At 37.2% G+C, this 19,900-nt stretch overlaps 1 protein-coding gene across 9 annotated transcripts in view; it reads right to left on the bottom strand.

Moving 5' to 3' along the window:
* CASK (calcium/calmodulin dependent serine protein kinase) overlaps nt 1–19,900 on the bottom strand; it is a 225,369-nt gene that overhangs the window by 154,922 nt on the left and 50,547 nt on the right. For all 9 annotated transcript variants that reach the window (XM_054802304.1, XM_054802342.1, XM_054802297.1 and 6 more), the window contains exon 2: nt 11,469–11,581. In XM_054802304.1, coding sequence (XP_054658279.1) covers nt 11,469–11,581 — 113 coding nt within the window. The remainder of the gene's footprint in view (nt 1–11,468; nt 11,582–19,900) is intronic.

Raw genomic sequence — 19,900 nt, 5'->3', positions numbered from 1 at the left:
ACTTCTATAAGAGTGATATTGCATAATGATCATTATTTACCTTATCACAGTGACATATATTTTTACATTCACAAAACAACAAACCCCAGCATTTAAGAGTCAAAGAAGGTTCTCTTTGGATCAATGAATTAACAGAAATTGCAGCTCAGCTGCAATTATTCTTGAGTTTTGTTGATTACACAAACAAGAACAGAATACATGCTTGCATCCAAACAGAAAATATTTGAAAATACAGCTGATACTTATTATCTCCCCTATGTTTGCCTGAATTATGGCAAGCACAGTTAGAAGCCTATTTCTGGACTACTGGCAAGAATCATGATTTGTTAGATGAGTACAGACTGCATACAAAGACAGAAGTGTTTTGGAAAGTGTTTTCATTTTTCAGAACAGAAGTTGGATATACCTCATGCATTTTGTAAAGCAATTAAAGACAACAATGTTTAAGAAGACTTGAGAACATTCTCATAATAAATCTTTTAAAAAGCATATTTCCAGATTTCTTTGCATAAATTTAATTATTACTTTGCTTTGCAAAGAGAGTGAAGAAATACACCTTTGTCACTTGGCTTATTGTATTGGTAAAAGCTCCAGACATTGCTTATTAACTTAGGAACACCACAAGAGGAATATCCTTGCTTCTTCCTCCAACCCAGATTTCTTTTTCAAACAAACTTGCTGTTCTCAAACTCCTTCTCAAACAGTTTGACTTCTTAAGCAAGAAGGCAGCTATAATTAAACTAGGGGTTTAGGAAAGAAAAACATTGTTAGGTTATGTGATAAAACCTCATCTGCGCAGCCACAATGGAGCACAGAGAGACAATGGTGTGTTGGGCAGAGAGAAGCCCAAATAACACCCTGCTCAGCTGCTCCCAGGCCCATCACAGGAGAGCCATCCACCCATCAAAGAAGTTATGAAGCTGCTTTTGTAGAATCACAGAATGCCTGAGGTTGGAAGGGTCCCCTGGAGGTCATCTGGTCCACCACTGCTGCTCAAGCAGGGCCACCTAGAGCCAGTTGCCCAGCACCATGTCCTGATGATTTTTTTAATATCTCCAATGATGGAAACTTCACAACCTCTATGGGCAACCTCTGCCAGGTGAAAAAGTGCTTCCTGATGTTCAGGAGCCTCCTGTGTTTCAGTTTGTGCCCACTGCCTCTGGTCCCATCACTGGGCACCACCAAAAGAAGCCTGGCTACATTTTCTTTGCATCCTCCCTTCAGGTATTTGTACACATTGATGAGAAACCTCCTGAGTCTTCCCTTCCCCAGCTGAGCAGTCCTGGCTCTCTCAGCTTTTCCTCACAAGACAGATGCTTCAATCCCTTCATCATCTTAGTAGTAGCCCTTTGCTGGACCCTCTCTAGTAGCTCCATGTCTCTCTTGTACTGGGGAGCCCAGAACTGGACACAGCACACCAGGTGTGGCCTCACCATTGCTGCGTAGAGGGGAAGGATCACCTCCCTCCACCTCCTGGCAACACTCCTCCTAAGGCAGCCCAGGATATCATTAACCCTTCTTTTGCACAAGGGCGCATTGCTGGCTTCTGTTCAACCTGATGTCCACCAGGACCCCCACAGGGCCTTTTCTGCAAAGATGCTTCCCAGCTGGTCAGCCCCAGCATGTACTGGTGCAGGGGGTTGTTCCTCCCCATGTGGAGGACTTGGCACACTTCCGCTTGTTGAACTGCATGAGGCTCCTGGCAGCCCATTGCTCCAGCCGGTCGAGGTCCCTGTGGATGGCAGCATGACCCTATGGCTTATCGGTCACTCCTGCCAGTTTGGTGTCATCAGCAAACTTGCTGACGGTACGCTCTGTCACACCGCCCAGATCATTAATGAAGATGTGGAAGAGGACTGGACTCATTATAGACCCCTGGGGTACAATGGTAGTTACTGGCCTCCAACTGGCCACCGATCACCACTGCCTGGGTCAGGCTGTTCAGCCAGTTTTCAATCCACCTCGCTGTCTGCTCATCAATACAATACTCCATCAGCTTCTCTGTGAGGATCTTACGGGAGACAGTGTCAAAGGCCTTCTTGAAGTCTAGGTAGACAAAATCGCTCGCTCTCCATCTACCAGGCCAGTTGTTTCATCTTGGAAGCTTCTCAAGTTGGTCAAGCATGACTTCCCCTTGGTGAATCCCTGCTGACTACTCCTGATAACCTTCTTGTCCTTCACATGCCTGGAAATAGTTTCCAGGATTAGTTGCTCGATCATGTTCCCAGGAATGGAGGTGAAGATGATTGACCTCTAGTTCCCTGGGTCCTCCTTCTTGCCCTTCTTGAAGACAGGAGTGACATTTGCTCTCTTCCACTCCTTAGGCACCTCCCCAAATCATCATGATCATTCAAAGATTATCAAGAATGGCCTAACAATATCTCTCAGGTCCATTAGCACTGTTGGGCCTTGATGGAATGGACCTACATCTGTGTAAATAAACTTGGAGGCAATGAACACTTTAACAACACGTTAGTTATCCTCTTGGGTGCTTCAGGCCTGTTTCTGACTGACACACGCAGAGAGTTCTTAGACATTTCCTTTACTGAATGCTTCACATATTTAACAACCAAACATAGGCACATAAGTCATCACACTTTAAAACTACCATATGCATGCAACTAAATATTTAGTAAAAGGACAGACAGGATTGAAATAGTTGAGATTTTAAAGCTTATTTTTGAATAATAGTGAAGTGTGTGATATTTTATTTTCCTTGGTTTTCTGGAGAGAGGATTAGTATAGAAGGCTTTTTAGAACCTTGTTCAACTACAATCTTTCTCATTACAGTTTGGAAGATATGGCTTGGAAAGCAGTATCAGATTCAGAGTGACTGACCAAGGAAGCAACTGTGGCTGACTGGGATGGACACTTCAATGACAGGCTTACTACCAGCAAAAAACCAAACACAAAACAAGTACACCACAGGATGTCCCAATTACCTGGCAGGCATAATTTTTCTAGTCTGCTTGGAATAAATAGTATCAACTGCAGCTTACCTTTTGGGTTCTGTGATTCATGCTGAACTACAAGCACTATTGGAAAATGTTTTTCCTAAATTCAACAATTCTATTAGGAATTTTAAATATTTGCAAGTTTAATTTTCCGTGAAACTTGCATTCTAAATGGTTGTGAGCTCCCAGGTACAGATGGGATTCAAGCAACAGATTTAAAGGACCAACCAGTTTTTGTCCAGATTAAGGAAAAGCGATGCCTAAGTACAAGTCTGTACAGAAGTTTTGCTCAATTAGTAAATATCCTTTATGACTTCAGATGAAAAATGGTTCAATATTATGTATTACCCAACACGATTCACATAGTTAACAATACTAGTTATTTCAGAAAAAATTTTAATCACATCATTACTAAGCCCTATTTTATATGCACGAAGAGGAATTAACTTTTAAGTGACAAACCATATTCACTGACTTTCATTGACTTAAATGACAGGAAGTTTAAAGAAACTTTCCATAACAAGATTTGTTTGCATAGGTCTTACTCTCTTGTTCACATATGTGAACATATTTTCTTGTTCCACATATATGGAAGTGGGATGTCAAGTGAGAGAAAAGATTATAGCAATGTTACTTCAGAAGCAGTTTTTAATCAATTATGATTACTTCTTAAAAACTCCATGTCAACTGCACACTCAGTTGCATAACAAAAATAACAGTTAAATTATATTATTAAATTATCTGCTGTATAAATTCTGTTTAGCACTACTTAATTATTATTATGTATGTTTTAAGAGTTTCAAGATACGTCATTTTAAAATTAATATTCTAACACATTATTATGAATAATTCTTAAAATGACAGTCAAATACACTTCATATAATTGCATTTTGAAACCTATAAAGGGTACCATTTACATTTATAAAATTGGGAAACGTGTTGACTAATCTTGCTGCACAGCTGCACGATATCGCCCTCAAAAGCAGTTTCATGATAATGTTACGTAAAGACCTATCTAATCTGGCAATGCACAACTAGTCTATAGTGGTTTCAGCCACTAAATATAATAGTCATTATTACAATGTTGACACTACAGTGAAACCAAGAAAAGATGAACAAAAATTATCAGAGCAATGAGTAGCCAAGTAGTAAAGATTAAGGGAGAAGAGGTACACTCCTCCAAAGCCATTTTATGTTTAGTATTATAGTAAATCCAGTAAAAGCAGATATCTATTAAAGGCCAGGGACTGAAGTCATGCAGTACAGAAAGCTGTCCTTGTTTTGGAGACTGATTAGGAGTAATAAAGAACCAATTGCTTGCAGTGCATAAAACCCAACAATTTTCTTTCTATTTAAGCATTAGTTCATAAAAAATTAAGTAAATATTCTTATGTGCTTTAAAGTGAGTGTAATAAATTCACATGCTATGTTTTCCCTTCTGAAGATGGAAAGGGAAAGCACTACATCAACCATGCTTTCAATATGCTTCCATCAAATTTCAAGAAATTTTAAGTTCTTGAAATAAAATAATATCATATAGTTGCTTTATTACTGTTTGCTTATGATCTGGATGAAAGGCCATATTTCCTTAGAGAACTTCATATTTCCTTCCCTAGACCAATCAAATTTGTATGTGGGACTCCAAAAGAGGTCAAAACAATGATAATTTGACCAGTGACACTTAGTATCCCACTGGAAGCCTGTAGCTGGGCACATGCTAGAAACAACACCGAAAAAGGCCCCTAAAAATATAACCCTGTTTTTTATACTTTTAAAAAAATTATATTATGTGAAGTGTTGCCCAAGACTGAATTCTGTATTTCCAACCAAAAAACCCATGTGCACCATTTCTGCAGTGAACTGACTTCCACTAGCAAGAAAAAAAAGAGTCCTAAAAAAGAAATCCTTGTTATGATTTCACGCATTCCTGTGATTTATTGTATCTATTATTTGGTTAACATGCTTCAACACGTGTAGAAACATCTTCAGCGGAAAAAAAGCTTGGTTCCATCTCTTATGTTATATTTCTGCACAGAAGTATTTAATTCTAATGACATTTTGTTTATGAAAGTTATAGCAGAACTATAAAACAGTTAGACATTTACGAAATTTATATGTACAAATTAGTTGAACTGAATTTATAACCAAACCAGCCTATGGCTTCTCCAGAAAAGGAAAATAAGGAAACTCAAATCCTTCATTAAGCTACAACCAGCAAACCTCTGAGAAAGGCTTAGATAACATTTCCTCTACCAAAATAGGAACAGTTCTACACATGTGTGAAAGAAGTAGAACCACCAAGCTAGGAAGTATGCATTCCCCACAAAGGTAGACTCTTGAAATGACAAATATCAAAAGTGGTTTTAAGCATCAGTCTTCAAGGCACAAACTCTAGTACGGGTCCCTTGCATCATGACCTTGACACCCCCTCCTCCCCCCCAAAAAGCATTCTATTTATACTTGATTTTGTATTACCATAGCTACATGGTAAATTCAAGTGCTTCCCACCTTTCTACCCCAAACTGCTTCATTGTTTGTACAGCGTACACAGAAACTATAGTCGTATTTAAAAGATCAGCCACATAAACTCCATGACCCGCAGCTACCAATATTTTAAAAATCTTTGCTTCAAAGTTCCATATTCGTGCATTTTCTTATTAACAGAGGTGTCACTAATACCATGTGATTTTTGCAATCTATAAACAGATGCCTCAATTTCTTCAGTATCGAGACATACACACTCAATGAATTTTCAAGAAAGCTCCTGTAAATTAGAGTTGTATTTGCAACACTACTATCACTAAATACTTAAAATAAGATTTCTCATAGGGTTAAAGTAATAGTAAAAGAAAAAGCAAAGTCAAGCTGACGCAGCTTTTTTATTATTCTCTCAAATATCCTCATATTTTCTACCTTCAATGAAAGAAAACCTAGAATGGTGCCTTCCTCATATTTTCACTAAATCACAGAAATACTGGTGGGAAATGACCTCTGATGGTCATCTGATCCAGCCCTGACTCAAAGTGAGGTTACTGCTAACACCAGATCAGGACAGCTGTGCCTTCGTCTAGCAGAGTCTTGAAAACCTTCAGGGAGAGAGGTCCTATCACTTCTCCGGGCTACCTGTACCTGCTGCACCAGCCTCCCACTGGATAAGCTTTTCCTCATGTTCAATCTGAACCTTTCAAGCAACAATTTTTGGCCATTACTTTTTTTTGCAATAGCTGTCACTGTTAAAGACAACTTGGCTCTGGCATTTTTGTAATTCTTCAAGGAATTGTAGACTACTATTACATCATCCTCTTAGCCTTCTCTTTACCAGGCTAAACGTACCCAGCTCCCTCAACCTCTCTTTCCCCATCATGTGCTGTAGGGTCCTGACTATCTTGATAGTCCTTTGCTGGGACCTTTCCAGTTCTTTAGCATCCCTCAAATTGTGAAGTCCAAACTGGACACAACAGCTCAGGGGTGAGCCCAATAATTCCACACAGAAGGAAGTAACTTCCTGTGATCTGTGAAATATGGTACAACAAAGAACTGACAACTATCAGAAATTCTAGATAAGTTGGTGTTTCTAAATCAAAGGTAAAGAGTCACTCACTCTTTCTTCAAATCCAGTCTACATATGGTATAGTATCATAAGATTTAATGACATAAAGATTTGTAATATTTTTTTACTCAAAGACTTGAGCTCAACACTGACATTTTCAAATTAACTGCACTGACAAAGTGATTTAAAAAATGCAAGTCTATGTAAAAAAAACCCAAAACCAAACAAAAAAAACCCCAAACCCAACCAGGATAAACTATTTAAAGAAATAAGCAGAACAAGAGTAAGGTCTCAAATGCAAGACAATCCCTCACAACCTGAAAATATGTAAGGGGAAAGATCTGTGGGCCCCTTTGGACAAAAATCCCAAACTGATGTCAACTTTCACATTTTTTCCCCCAATGAAATAATTTTGGAATTCTTCTCCTAAAATGGATGATCCACAGCAATACCAGTTTGGTTCAATTATCTTGCCCCTCTTAGTGCTACAAGTAGTCCAAGAGTTATATTAAAAACCTCTTCTTTCTTGGCTACAATTTTGCTCTTTGTCAGAGCCAAAACATTTTACAGAGACTGTCTTCATAGCTCGCTTCCAGTAGAACCGGTTTGGGTTCTAAAGGAAACCCAAATCTTTCCTTGTCAGCTCGTCTATTCAGCTACACAGTGGCTCGCATGCATACAAACCTGTACAGATGCATATATAAGCCTAATAAATAAGGTCTAGCCTATTAGAAGGTTGTAGAAGTAATGGTAATCACTTCTTTGTGAGGACATTTCTATTAAAATGAATTACAGATAACTGAATCTAACATACAATGAATTAAATCTTGAAAACCAACTTCAAAGAGACATGCACTGCAAGGACAGGGCGCTGCCCTGTAAATTGCTTTAAAAAATACTCAGCATGTTACAAGAGAGCAATTTGACATTAAGATAAGGCACACAAATAACGTACATTGGCTTTTACTAAGTAGTAAGGAACCGATCACCATTCTCTTCCTGAGAAACAGGGTTTACACTTATAGACATTTGGTGTTAGAACAGCTAACTAAAAGCAAGATATGCAAGCCATGCAGAGAAAAATAAAAGGAAAATGCAGCAGAATAAATGGACAGTAAAAAGTATGGTATGAGCTGCAACAAATTCAGAAATAAGGAACATGCTTTTTACACTTTTCTGTACCAAAAGGTCTGAGTATAGCAACTAAGAGCTGTATTTGAAAACAAGTTATTTACACTGATATTTTTATTAGACGTCAATGAATAAACTAGCTTCTGAGAACATCAAGTACTCTTCCACATGAATCTTCTAAATTGAACCGTACAAGTCTCTTTTCCATCTAAAAATATTCAAGCTTCTCTTAGGTATATTTTTCATTTTTTGTATCTTTGCGATATGAAAGCATAGTGAACTGTAGTAGAATCTGTCACCATGTAAAATAGCCAACATTAATCCAGTACATCATGTGGCCACTTGGACAAAGTGTCAATATACTTCATCAATATGGTTGAATTACAACACTATAGAGACTGATGACACACAGTATGCAAGACCACGAATACTAATACTTAAATCCAATAGAACTTAGCCTAAATTAGATTTGTTAGCTGTCAGGCATCGTTACATGGCATTTATTTCCCCCCCCCCCATTATCAAACCACTGCAGAGATGCACACAGACATAAAAATCACTTGGGATGTCCGTGTCTATACACACTACGTGTTTTGAGGAGCCTTATAGAAAGAATGCTATACTAGATAAAGTTTGCCTTGCATACTAGTGGCTTCTCTATCATATACCACAAATGTTCATGATAGTACCACTTGATAAACACAGATTAGCCTAGAGTAGTATCAAATTTTCAAGCTTGATTGCTTTTGTTACTATGGTAAGGCGGGCACCATTATTGTAAGAAATCAATATAACTTTTTTTAATTGTTTAGACTAGTGAACAGTCGTTTTAAAGCATATTCCATGACCAACTGCCTCACAAGTTGAAGAAATTGAAACATTGTATCAAATCCAGGGTTAAAGTAAAACATTGTATCAAAAGTTTTCAAGTGACTAAAATTGGAACATTGTATCAAATCCTGTTTTAATTTAACTACTTTTTAAGCACAGCACTCTTAAGCCCAAATTTTTTCTTCCTAAATAGTATTAAAACTGTATTGCACCACAGAATACATGTAGACTGTTGATATGAATATCGCAAAATCACAGAATTGTGTAGGTTGGGAAGAACCTCTGGAAGTCATCTACTCCAAACTCTTGCTCAAAGCAGGTTGAAGTAGATCCGGCAGCTCAGGGCCTCGTGCAGCCCAGTTCTGAGCATCTCTGAGGATGCTCTCCAGTATCTCTCTGTGCAACCTGTGGCAAAGTTCTACCACTCACAGGGTGATTTTTTTTTCTTGTCTCTAACTGGAATTTTCCATGTTGCAACTTGTCCGCATGGCCTCTTGTCTTTTCACTGTGCGCCTATATGAAGAGTTTGGCTCCATCTGCTCTATACCCTTATTCTAAGTAGCTGAAGACAGGACTAAATCTCACCTTAGCTTCTCTTCTTCAGGCTAGACAAACCCAGTTCTCTCAGTCCCTCTCTGCTGGACTCATGCCAGTACATCATTTTCCTTATACTGGGGAAATCAAGACTGCATACAGTGCTCCAGATGTGGTCTCACACAGATGAAGATAGAAAATAATCGCTTCCCTTGACTTGCCGGCTACACTTTTGCAACAGTCTACTATAGGGTTGGCTGCCTTTGCCAGAAGAGTACACTGCTGACAAAGGTCATTTAATCATCAGCGTGAAGGCGTATGGGGCCCTTTACCTCTCAGCACTCTACCTGTCTGTGAAATTAATGGAATTGTCATGAGCGCCCTCATGTGCAGAATGTCCTGTTCTCCTACTCCTGTGCCTCAGAGAAAAACTGGACGTAGAAAGTTGTACGAAGATAAACTTCAAGACCATAATGTTCTTGGCACAGGGCAAAACTTGGAGGTAAAGAACATTCCTAAGGATTAATCTTACCACTCCGTTCCAGCTTACAGTTTAAGACAATTTACAAATACAGCTTCCTCCCAGGTAAGTTATCTAACATTTATTTTATGCAAGTACCACCATCATGGCTCCCCAAGAATGTGTTTAAGGACTGGTGTATCAGAAATAAGCCAAACAAATTAGAAAAGAAAAATAAAATCTTTGAAAAAAACCCCCACAAACCTAAAACCTGGATAGAAAAGAGCTCCACAAAAAACCCAAAACCAAACCAAACACAAAAAAACACAGAGGAAAAACAAAATAAAAAGTATACAAGTTGGAAACAGTTCATGAAAAACAGGCTCAGATTCCTATGTAGAATATAGGACTTGCTCCACATTCACTTATACAGCTTATGTGTCTTAATATTACGAATCTAATGCATAGGAATTAAAAACTTTAAAAAAAACCCAAACCCAATACCAACAAAGAACAAAAAAAACCTGAACCCACCCACAACCAAAGCCACAAAAAAACCCAAAAAACCCACTAACTCCAGAAAGTGTTTATGGTATGTTAACTCAATGACCTGTCAGCTTGAATTATAAATATATCAACATAACTCAAGTGGAATCAAACCCCCAAAATTTCTTAGTATACTCCCAAGCCTTTTCTTTAGACCCAGGTAGCAAATGCAAACCATCAACAGCTATCTTTCATTTTTTTAAGTGAACCTATAATTCCTGTTGGCTTTTCTTTTCCTCCTGATGAGTCCCCCCTGCTCCTTTGTCTACTATTTCTCCCTTTCAACAAGTTCTCCGTGGACACAAAAGGTTGACTTTTACTGTCATGGAGTGAGGAAAACAATACCCCACTAAAGGTGGAAATATGTCCTAGCATTATTAGTTAGGATAAGGCTCAGAAAAAGACCAGAATACAGACAGAACTTCTTTAAAAGATACCAAGTCATTTTAGTAAAAATACACTAGCTCAAAATGTGATGGTTTAGGTATAACCTGCTAAAACCACAATGAGGCTATATACAAGCTGAGTATTGCGGAAAGCGTGTCTTATATTTTGTTGGAGGGCTAGGAAAAAAGAAATTAGCAATGGCATTAGTAGATTTAAATTAAAATCTTCAGTACAGTCTGAAACAAGACCTGAGATTTACCTTGTCAATCAAACTTCCCATTAAGGCTTAGTACTGTTTGTTATAATCACCAAAAAAAGTCATTGACTCTTTTTTGCTGCTGAACTTGGGTTCATAAGGACTTAGATGGCACAAATGGAATCCCCAAAAAACATTACTGTAGAAAAGAATATGGTCTCAAGCAAAAATACACCAGACATGGAAAACACAGATTGTCCTTCAGTTATCATGCTCATTTCCATATAGTGTAAAAGAAGCACTTTATGCACACACGAGTTGCATATTCAACTCAGAGAAGACGTACTGTTTTACCCTAAAATAGGAAATGCTGAGTTACAGACTTTTATTTACACTGTAGCAGTTCTGCAGCATTGTTTTAAAATCCTAGCTATATGAAAAATGTATACAGTTCTTACATAATTTCACACACTTTAATCGCAAGTTTTCACCCATTTTATAGCAAATTACTTGCTAAATCTAGACTAGCAAAATAAAACTGATATGTTCTTACTTTACTTCCTTTGCATGTTTTTTTGATTCTGAATTAATATTTTTAAGAAATTTACTTTCTTAAAAAAATTAAAATATCCAAACAGAAATATAGTATAGACCTACTGTTCTTTCTAATATGTATTATCACAACTGAATAGCCGTAAAAATTACTCAAGACAAGAAATGTATGCACTAAGTTAAATCAAGTTAAATGTGAGATATAAGACCTTGCGTTAAAACTTCAAAATATAAAACAGAAAGGATCTTACAAAGCAAGCAAACACAGGAAAGGCTGACAGATCAAAAAACCTGTCTGCTTAGAATTTGCTTAATTGTTTTTCTTACCTTCTGTGCTTAATCCAGGACTTGAAGTGAATTTTGCTACATCGACAATCTTTACAGCGAATTGTTGCCCTGTTTCCCGGTTGATACATCGCCGCACAACGCTGAATGGACCCCTGAAACACACAAACACAGAAAGCAGCAATAAATAACCCATTCTCTTTTTATGCATTGAGCTACAATTCCATTATTTCTAAAGACAGCTTAGATTCCAACATTCAAGTGTAATATTTATACAGAAGCTTATACCTCTCATCCTTGCTGCCCATTAAATGTAAAATTAATCATTTTAAGTACAGACAAGTGTAAAGAACACCAAATTAGTTTTGTATTTTCCTATATTAAAGACATATTCACTTACCCTGCCACTTTAGAAAGGCTATACTCATAGCAACCTTGTGTAATATACTGACATTATTATTAAATTTTAAGTGGACTTCATTTTGATGCACAATCCAAATGGGGGTGGGGGAGGGAAATAGAGACAAGAAACACATTCTTGCTTTCAGTCCTAAGCTAGAGTTCAACAGTAAGAGTAACAGAATTGTTAAGTCATGCTGTTTCGGACATACTGTTTTGTTTTATTTGTTTGTTTTAAACAAACTAGGCTTATTTTGAGCTTATTTGACATCACTGGATATAAACAACCTCCATTATAATACTTAGAGATTCCACAAAAGCTTATAATTTTCTCTCATCTAAGACACTTAAAGAACCCCCTCCAAAAGTTACAGATAAAAAGATTTATTAAAATTAATTCAGACAGATGGCAGTATTGCACTCAACTAATAAAAAGCTAGTTATTTTTCAAAATGGAGATGGCATTTGCCAAAACAAAGAGTTAGAACAATGCAACCTTTTAAAAACCATCACTACCAATATGCATTTTTGGAAGCTTCTTTTAAGTAGATGATATAAGCTCTTGGTGCCTTGACTTAAAATATGGAATCTTCCACCCAATGCCAACAACAAACAATGCAATCAGTTAATTACAGTAAGTCAAGCTTTCACACATGAGAAATTAATAGGTTATGAAAACAGAATAGGATTGTTTCAAGACTGCAAGAGTTGTGGCAAATCAATCCTTTTTTATTGCTACTTGTTTAATGACTGACATGATAGTTGTAAAGAAATCCATTCTAAAGTCTTCTCAAAAAGACGTAAGGGAAAATTTGAGGATGGAAAGAGCCTTTGTTCAGAAGTTCATCTATTGAGTGAACATTCACCCACTGAGTGAAATAAATGCTTACATATAGCTTAAAAGACAAATTCTTCCATCCAAGCAGTGAACTGAAAGTTAGTTTACAGGTTTCTGAGCAACAGTATTGCAAAGCAACACAATTCTCAAAGTAAAAGGTCCCCTGAAAAGGGAGAAATGTCCCTCTGAGGGCACTTACAAACCTTTATAACTGGCTTTTGGTATTCCTTTACATACCAGATGATCCAAACAATGTCACTCATCACACTACCAAATCTGTACTCCCATAGCTAAAATCCAATTTTTGTACTCTTTAAACAACGTACTTGCAGATATTTCTTGAAACAGGATCATTTCTGACACAGAACATGAACACCAAAACCAGTCAATGAATCACCATCTAAATATTCACAAACAAGGAAAATAGTTATTAGCACAACTATATGCATGTGAATTATGCTGATGCGCTCAAACAGAACTAACTATACAAGAAACCATAGGTTTTTTCCTCTTTCCTTGCTCCTAACATACAATGAAATCCCCCCATACTGCTGGCTATTTTCTCTGAATCCACACCCCACTATTACTCAGTATCTGGTCTTTTACCAACAGTTACCACATATAGTTTTAAAATGTTCAATTAAGACTCTAATACATAGAAAACCATTTAAATCTGTAAATGCAAAAGGCTCAACTGACTTCATTTGGCATCTGAAGGACTACAGCTATTGACTTAGAATCCTTCCCCCACATTTCAGAAAGTAATATTGTATTAAGAAGTCCCATTTTACATAGACCAGTGTCACCTTCTTATTCCAAGTCTCTGCTTACTCTTTTAGCATCTGTCAAAGTAAATTGCTTTAAAATAGTATAAACAGCTTTAACTTATGGTAACTTAAAAACATTTCAAAACCTAACCCACAGCTTTGGAATACCATTGGCAATACTTGTTTTCATTCACAATTGCCATAAATTACTAGAAACTAAATAGAGTTTAGCTTTCGTTAAAATGATCCTCCTTCTTTTCATTCTGATTGTTTTTCCCCACACAAAGCCTTTCTGAAGACATTAAATAATGCTTTTAACATAATCTGATACAGAATGGTAGATAACTAGAGTGTAGAGACACCTGACAAGACCATATCCTTGCTTATAGGTAGACCTCTGACCTCTGTTCATTCACATAAACTCTATGAATATAAATATTTCTTGCTGTTGATGAAGCTACTTCTAGATTTCCTGGTTTCCTCAAGTCTGGGCTGGAGAGCTTGCCCATCCACCTGAACATGTGTACGTACTTTGAGCAGCCAAGGAGAGATAGTTGAAGGAATCATAAATCAAAAAGGAGCATACGAGCTGCAGCGCCAAGAGGGATCAGACTTGTGATCACTCCTACCGTTCTCTCTCGTAACCATGACTTACTGTTTTCTTTCCATTATGTATTACCACTTTAGAACCCTGACTTGAGCGATTTGCTTCCTGCATATTAAGTCTGGGACAAAAGAATTAAGCATTTTATTCAGTTCTGTAACAGAGAGGGTACAAGAAACATCTGTACAGTCTCAACCTTTGTGGCCATATTGAAACTTAGCTATGGTTTTAACAGAGCCTTCTCTACTTAGAATGAGGAATGCCAAAGACTCTTAAGTAAATTAAAGGTGCTGTAAAGCACCGAAGACAAGAATTCAGTGATGTCCACAATTAAGTCATTCTATTAAAAATATACACCAATTTAGAGTTTCAAATAGAAATCAAAAGATTTTTAAACATAACCTGAAGATTCAGCTATTTACAAGCCTCAAATTTCCAACTTTTTAAAAACTAGCGCTCTCATATTCAAGCCACAGACAGCCTCAACATAGTGTATGTTATGGCAATACATTAGGTAAATACATTCCATGGCAACAGCAGCACAATAAAGGCTTGCATTTTCCAATTTCAGGTAATTTTAAAAAACTTATGAGAGGTGCCCTCATCAATTAAGCAGAAAACATTGCTTCCACATGCCAAGTAACAGAAAGGAACTTTCAAATAAATTATGGTTGCAGTTAGCTTTTTGTCTTTTTCCTCACAGCTGCAATGAAACACAGCAATTTTACAGATAAAGTTATAATAGCCCACGGTGATACTGTCTAATCTGAGTCAGAAAACAAAACTCCATGCTTCCTAACACAGTAGTTTCAAACCTTCTTTGGAAGTTAAGTAACAAAAGTCTTTCAGGCCACCCTCAGTCTCAGCACTAAAATCACACTCTTCTCAGTCAGGAAAAGGAGTCACATGAGACAAGAAGCTATTCAACAGTTGCGTCTGCCACTGGGGAAACATATATCACATCCTCACTACATGACAATTTCTATAGCCCATTTTACTCACTCCGCAGCTCAAATTATACAGATCTAAAATACAGAGGTGATGCAGATAGAGGGAGGAACAACTGTAACTCTAGATACAGATCATGAAAACTGTTATCAATAGATCAGGCTATTTATTTCTTAAAACGGAGGAACCAAGTTAAGTTGCATAAGATGACTTCATCTTGTAACAGCCACACAAACTAAAATTATAATTTAATGTGTTTTACAGGTCGTTTCTCTCTGTGCTACCCTTAATAGACATACCTGCTGAGATACGCAAATCTTTGGTTTCAGCCCCACCCCCCGCCTCCCCTCAAGCTTTCAAAACCTTCCACTGCAGTTAGCATGCACACAACAGATGACACTAGCTCAAAGCATGAGAATCACTAAAATATGCAAGTAGTAAGGACAGATGATTTTTTTCACTGATGTTTTGTCAACATTGGCAGCAGCACAGTCTAACACCTGCAATATTTTGAGTCCTGCCTGAAATGTACACCAAAAAGCAAAATGTTATTTTCTTAAACTGAAGTTGGGATGCATGCTGCTTTTTGCTGTCTACTGCAGATGGAAACCAAAGGATTACAATACACTATCAAGGAGGTTATTGATTACATGTAGACCATAAAAAAAGTGGATAGGAATGCTGAAGAGGTACCTCATAACCAGTTCTTTCCGTGCTTCCAAAATTTTGAGTAAGCAGAGCAGGTTCTGATGTAACCTTAATTCTAATGAAACTATTTTCTGGTGATGAGCTGTACTGTCTAGCACAGAACAGTTAATTTAATATCAGCTAGACACAAACTTGAAGAAAATCAATTACTAATTACTCGTACTCCTGAAGGAGTACAACACTTGAATTAGAATAAAATCCTAAAAATTTGAGATCACCGAAGCCTTTTTTATCATCTCCTTCATTTTAAATTATTTTACTTAGGGTATGTCATTAGGACTTCAAGGATAAAGATCATAAATCAGTATTTTGCAAACTTTATTTTATTGTATTAGAATCTTGCTGGTTTATCTGTTTGTTCTGTTTCCTTTCCCTTTTCCTCCAATCCATGTTGGTGTGCAAGAATGAGAACTGGTTGTGCTTAAAATATACCTTGTTGATTCCTAGCAAGCACAAATACTTGCAACCAGTAACTACAGCCTATTCCCTTCCCATGTCCTGAATCAACTGAGCTGACCTGTGGGAATGGAGTTCCTATGGATGGATGCTATAAAGACACTTTCTGAACCCCTATGCTTCAGAACCCCAAAACCTGAGATTTTACGTTATTTACATATCGGATCACCAACAATGTTCTCAATATCTCTCCCAAGTGAGTCATAATTTTTTGAGGAACATATAAACCAATGCATTTTGGCTCTCAAATTCAGTTTCATTAATTTCAGATACCAAAAAAAGAAGTAAGAAACACAAGTTGAACATTTTGTCAGTAAAATCAACAATAGTGAACAATATCTCTTTGAATGAAGAGAACACTCCTTTAAAAATGAGCTTCCATTTATAAGTAAAAGGCCTTTTGATTCCTTTTACTTATTTAACAGGGCTTAACTATTAAGAACTTGAAACAGGCAATACAGGTCTTAAAGTTCCATTTAAAATGTTGAATAAAGGTAAGATCAATGTTTCTTAAAAGGGATTATATCAGTTTGTTGCATTAAGATACTATAAATGTATACAGATAAAGTGACAGAAGACATACATACCCATATTTTTATTTATTTATGTATTCATTTAAAGGCTATGCATTTGCCTACCTCAGCAGCAGACAGCATTGCTTTGTACAAATCTGGTTAATACTTCCAAAACAACTGTACCCAAATTGACAAAAATTGTTGGAAAGAAAGCAAATTACAACCACATTTTAAAGAGAGAGATCTCTTTCCCTCTTCACTCATCCATGTCATTTATAATATATACCTGTTCTTTAATCTTCCCTTTGATTGAAGTGAACCTCTTTTGAAAATTAAGAATTTCCAAGATTAATTAAACCTGCAATTAGTCACTATATCAGCTTGTTTGCACATGGGACTGTAGCTCGAAACAGTGACTGAACCCATCTGTGAACTAGCACATCAGATTAGAGGGCATCCACATTTAAAAAAACATCACCGGCAATGTTGGGTGGACATTTTTTGTTTTATTCTCAAAGGAAAAAGTGAAATACTGCATTACTGTGACTGTGGCACAAAAGAACAATTTGGGTTGAAGATCTGATACTTCTTTAGAAAATTAGATATCCCAGAACAAGTCACAAAACTGAGTTCCCAAGCAGCAACATTTCTATCACAGGTATGCTTCAACATTCACATCTTCGAAACCAAGTCTGTGTTTTAACTCAGCTTTAGGATAAAACATACAAACAGCAAAGCACAAGACAGCAGTTCACTGAATCTCAGCCCAGTCTGAATACATAGATTCCAATATTTATCCAACAGAAAAAAGAATATACAGAGTGCCGAAGCTGTGGTTCTAAGGTAGGAAAAAAACCCCCAACAACTCACAAGTCTTCCTTCACTTTCATGATCATTTTTGAGACATGATCCCTTAAACACCTTTGAAAGTCATAGTGCTTACATAATATTTGAGTAGAATGCAGATTTTATTTTCTAATGTTTTTGTAAATAATGAAATAACTGGAGAAGGGCTACTGAGTAAAGTAGTAGGGTTTGAAACAGGTCATTCAAAAATAGTGAAACTAAAGTCAAGAAAAGATTTGGAAGTGGCAGATATTTTTTTAAATAATAGCATTTAAAGAATTTTAAAAATATTTGCTAAGTGATAAAACATGATTTATAAGAAATCATTGTTACAGCTTAAAAATATTCAACCACCATCAATTTTAAAGGCTTCAGCAAGCTATTATATATAGGAACAAAAACTTCAGGGAAAACACTTGGCAGAAAACCCTAGAGTAATTTAAACTTCAGTTTTTCAATGTAGAAATACCGGATGGGGGGTGAGGGTGGGGAAACATGCTAAAAAAAGCAGAGTCATATCAATGCAGTGCACTACAGGAGCTAATTAGACATCCAAAGTGACTTTATCACTCAGTCTTTCTAATGTAGAGCTCAGTGCAACTCCAGCCAGAAGCAGCGGCTGCTTGTGTGGACCAGAAACCCAGTCATGGTCCTCCTTCCAACTGCCTGCCCGTGTCCGGCAGCGTTCCCCTCACTGCGGTGTCATTAGCACCCAGTTTATATCAGCCCTCCTCAAAGCCTTATCTGATGCAGAAAGGGAGGAAACGACAACTAAAATTGAAAAGACCACCACACAGTTACGTTCAGTGCCAAAACGTTGGCAGAGCTGACCCAGAGAAAAAGAGACAGCAGACAGGAGCTTCCAGCCTTCTGCCCCCCCGCTCCCTTCTTTTTTTTCTTAACCATTTCTTTCCTTCCACTTCAGTAATTGTGAAAGGGAAACACTCCCCAAGAAAACCTTAGCATATGCTTAGAATTTATGTGACATACGGAAAAAATATTTACTTCACATTTTAAATTTTTTTCGAACATGAGAAAAAATTTCTTTACTCTAATGGTGACCGAGCACCGGAACAGGCTGCCCAGAGAGGTTGTGGAATCTCCTTCTCTGGAGAGATTCAAAACCCACCTGGACGCGATGCTGTGCAACCTGCTCTAGGTGATCCTGTTCTAGCAGGGGGGTTGGACGAGATGATCTCCAGAGGTCCCTTCCAACCCCTACCAATCCGTGAATCTGTGTGTATAATTCAGAAGCTTGTTTACATGTTTTTGTCATTATAAAAGCACAACACTGGCAGAAAGAGATCTCTTCTGCTACCTTGTCTCTTCTTTCTCCAACCTGCAAGGGGGGATCTTTAACTGTAACCTCTGTCAACAGAAACGGTAAGTTTGTGTGGCCTGATTTTTCTTCTTGTCACGCAAAAAAGCTAGAATGTATTTATCAGTCATTCTACATTTTAATATATGAGGTATCTATCTACCAAATCTCTCAGACATACATATGCTATAAACAGATGCTGATATGTAAAAATATCATTAATGTATCTGTAGTTTGCAAACAACTCTTATTTTACATTGACTGGCCGAGATATCAAGGGGATGGGAAAGGAAGAATGTTGAGATAAGATGCTGACTAGATTTTCTGTTCTATTACCATGAAATAAAAATTTCAGCACCAGTCACAAACAACATTCTTCACATGCAAGCTATTTAGCAAATATTTTTATGTTCACATATACTACAACACCCTTCGTTTTCAGAATTCCATCATTATCAGTTAACACTGACCTTATTCTTGTAAATTCTCCCATTTTATTCATAGACTCATAGAATCATTTAGGTTGGAGAGGAAGGGACATTCTTAACACATTTTGTCAGAACATCTACTTGTTGCTATCAAAAATGATACTACCATGTAACTTTTTTTTTCTTCAAGAAAACAGCAGAAACTACCTCACTCTCTGAAACAACCATTTACAAATAATTGTTCACCTCAGCATACAGACAAGCAAATTCTGCTTTCTGTTATTATTGCAGTAATAGGTTTCTTGGTCTTAAAAGAGTTGGTCTGCAAGCTGCAGCTGTAGCAGGAATAGCAATAGCAAGTGCACTTTGTTGAGACCTATAAGCTTTTTGGAACAAGACCAGACATTAGCTGTTGGGTAGCTTTCTGAGGGGCATGCTTCCACAAGAAGGGCCACATGATACCTACAGAAGATCAAGGGGGTTTTAGAGCAAGATTACAGTACATCACTTCAAATTCATGTCTGGATGATACTGAAGTATGATGACTGTTTTAAACAGAAGCAGTAGCTATTGACACAGAATAGCTCTTTCAAGAGGCTGTTCTCAGATCTTCCTTGACGTCCTCTTTTTCAACTCGTTAAAGGTCA

The sequence above is a fragment of the Grus americana genome, chromosome 1 (genome assembly GCF_028858705.1).
Source record: "Grus americana isolate bGruAme1 chromosome 1, bGruAme1.mat, whole genome shotgun sequence".
Classification (NCBI taxonomy): Eukaryota; Metazoa; Chordata; class Aves; order Gruiformes; family Gruidae; genus Grus; species Grus americana.
The sequence above is the reverse complement of the archived record's forward strand: the minus strand, read 5'-3'. Positions and strand labels throughout refer to the sequence as shown.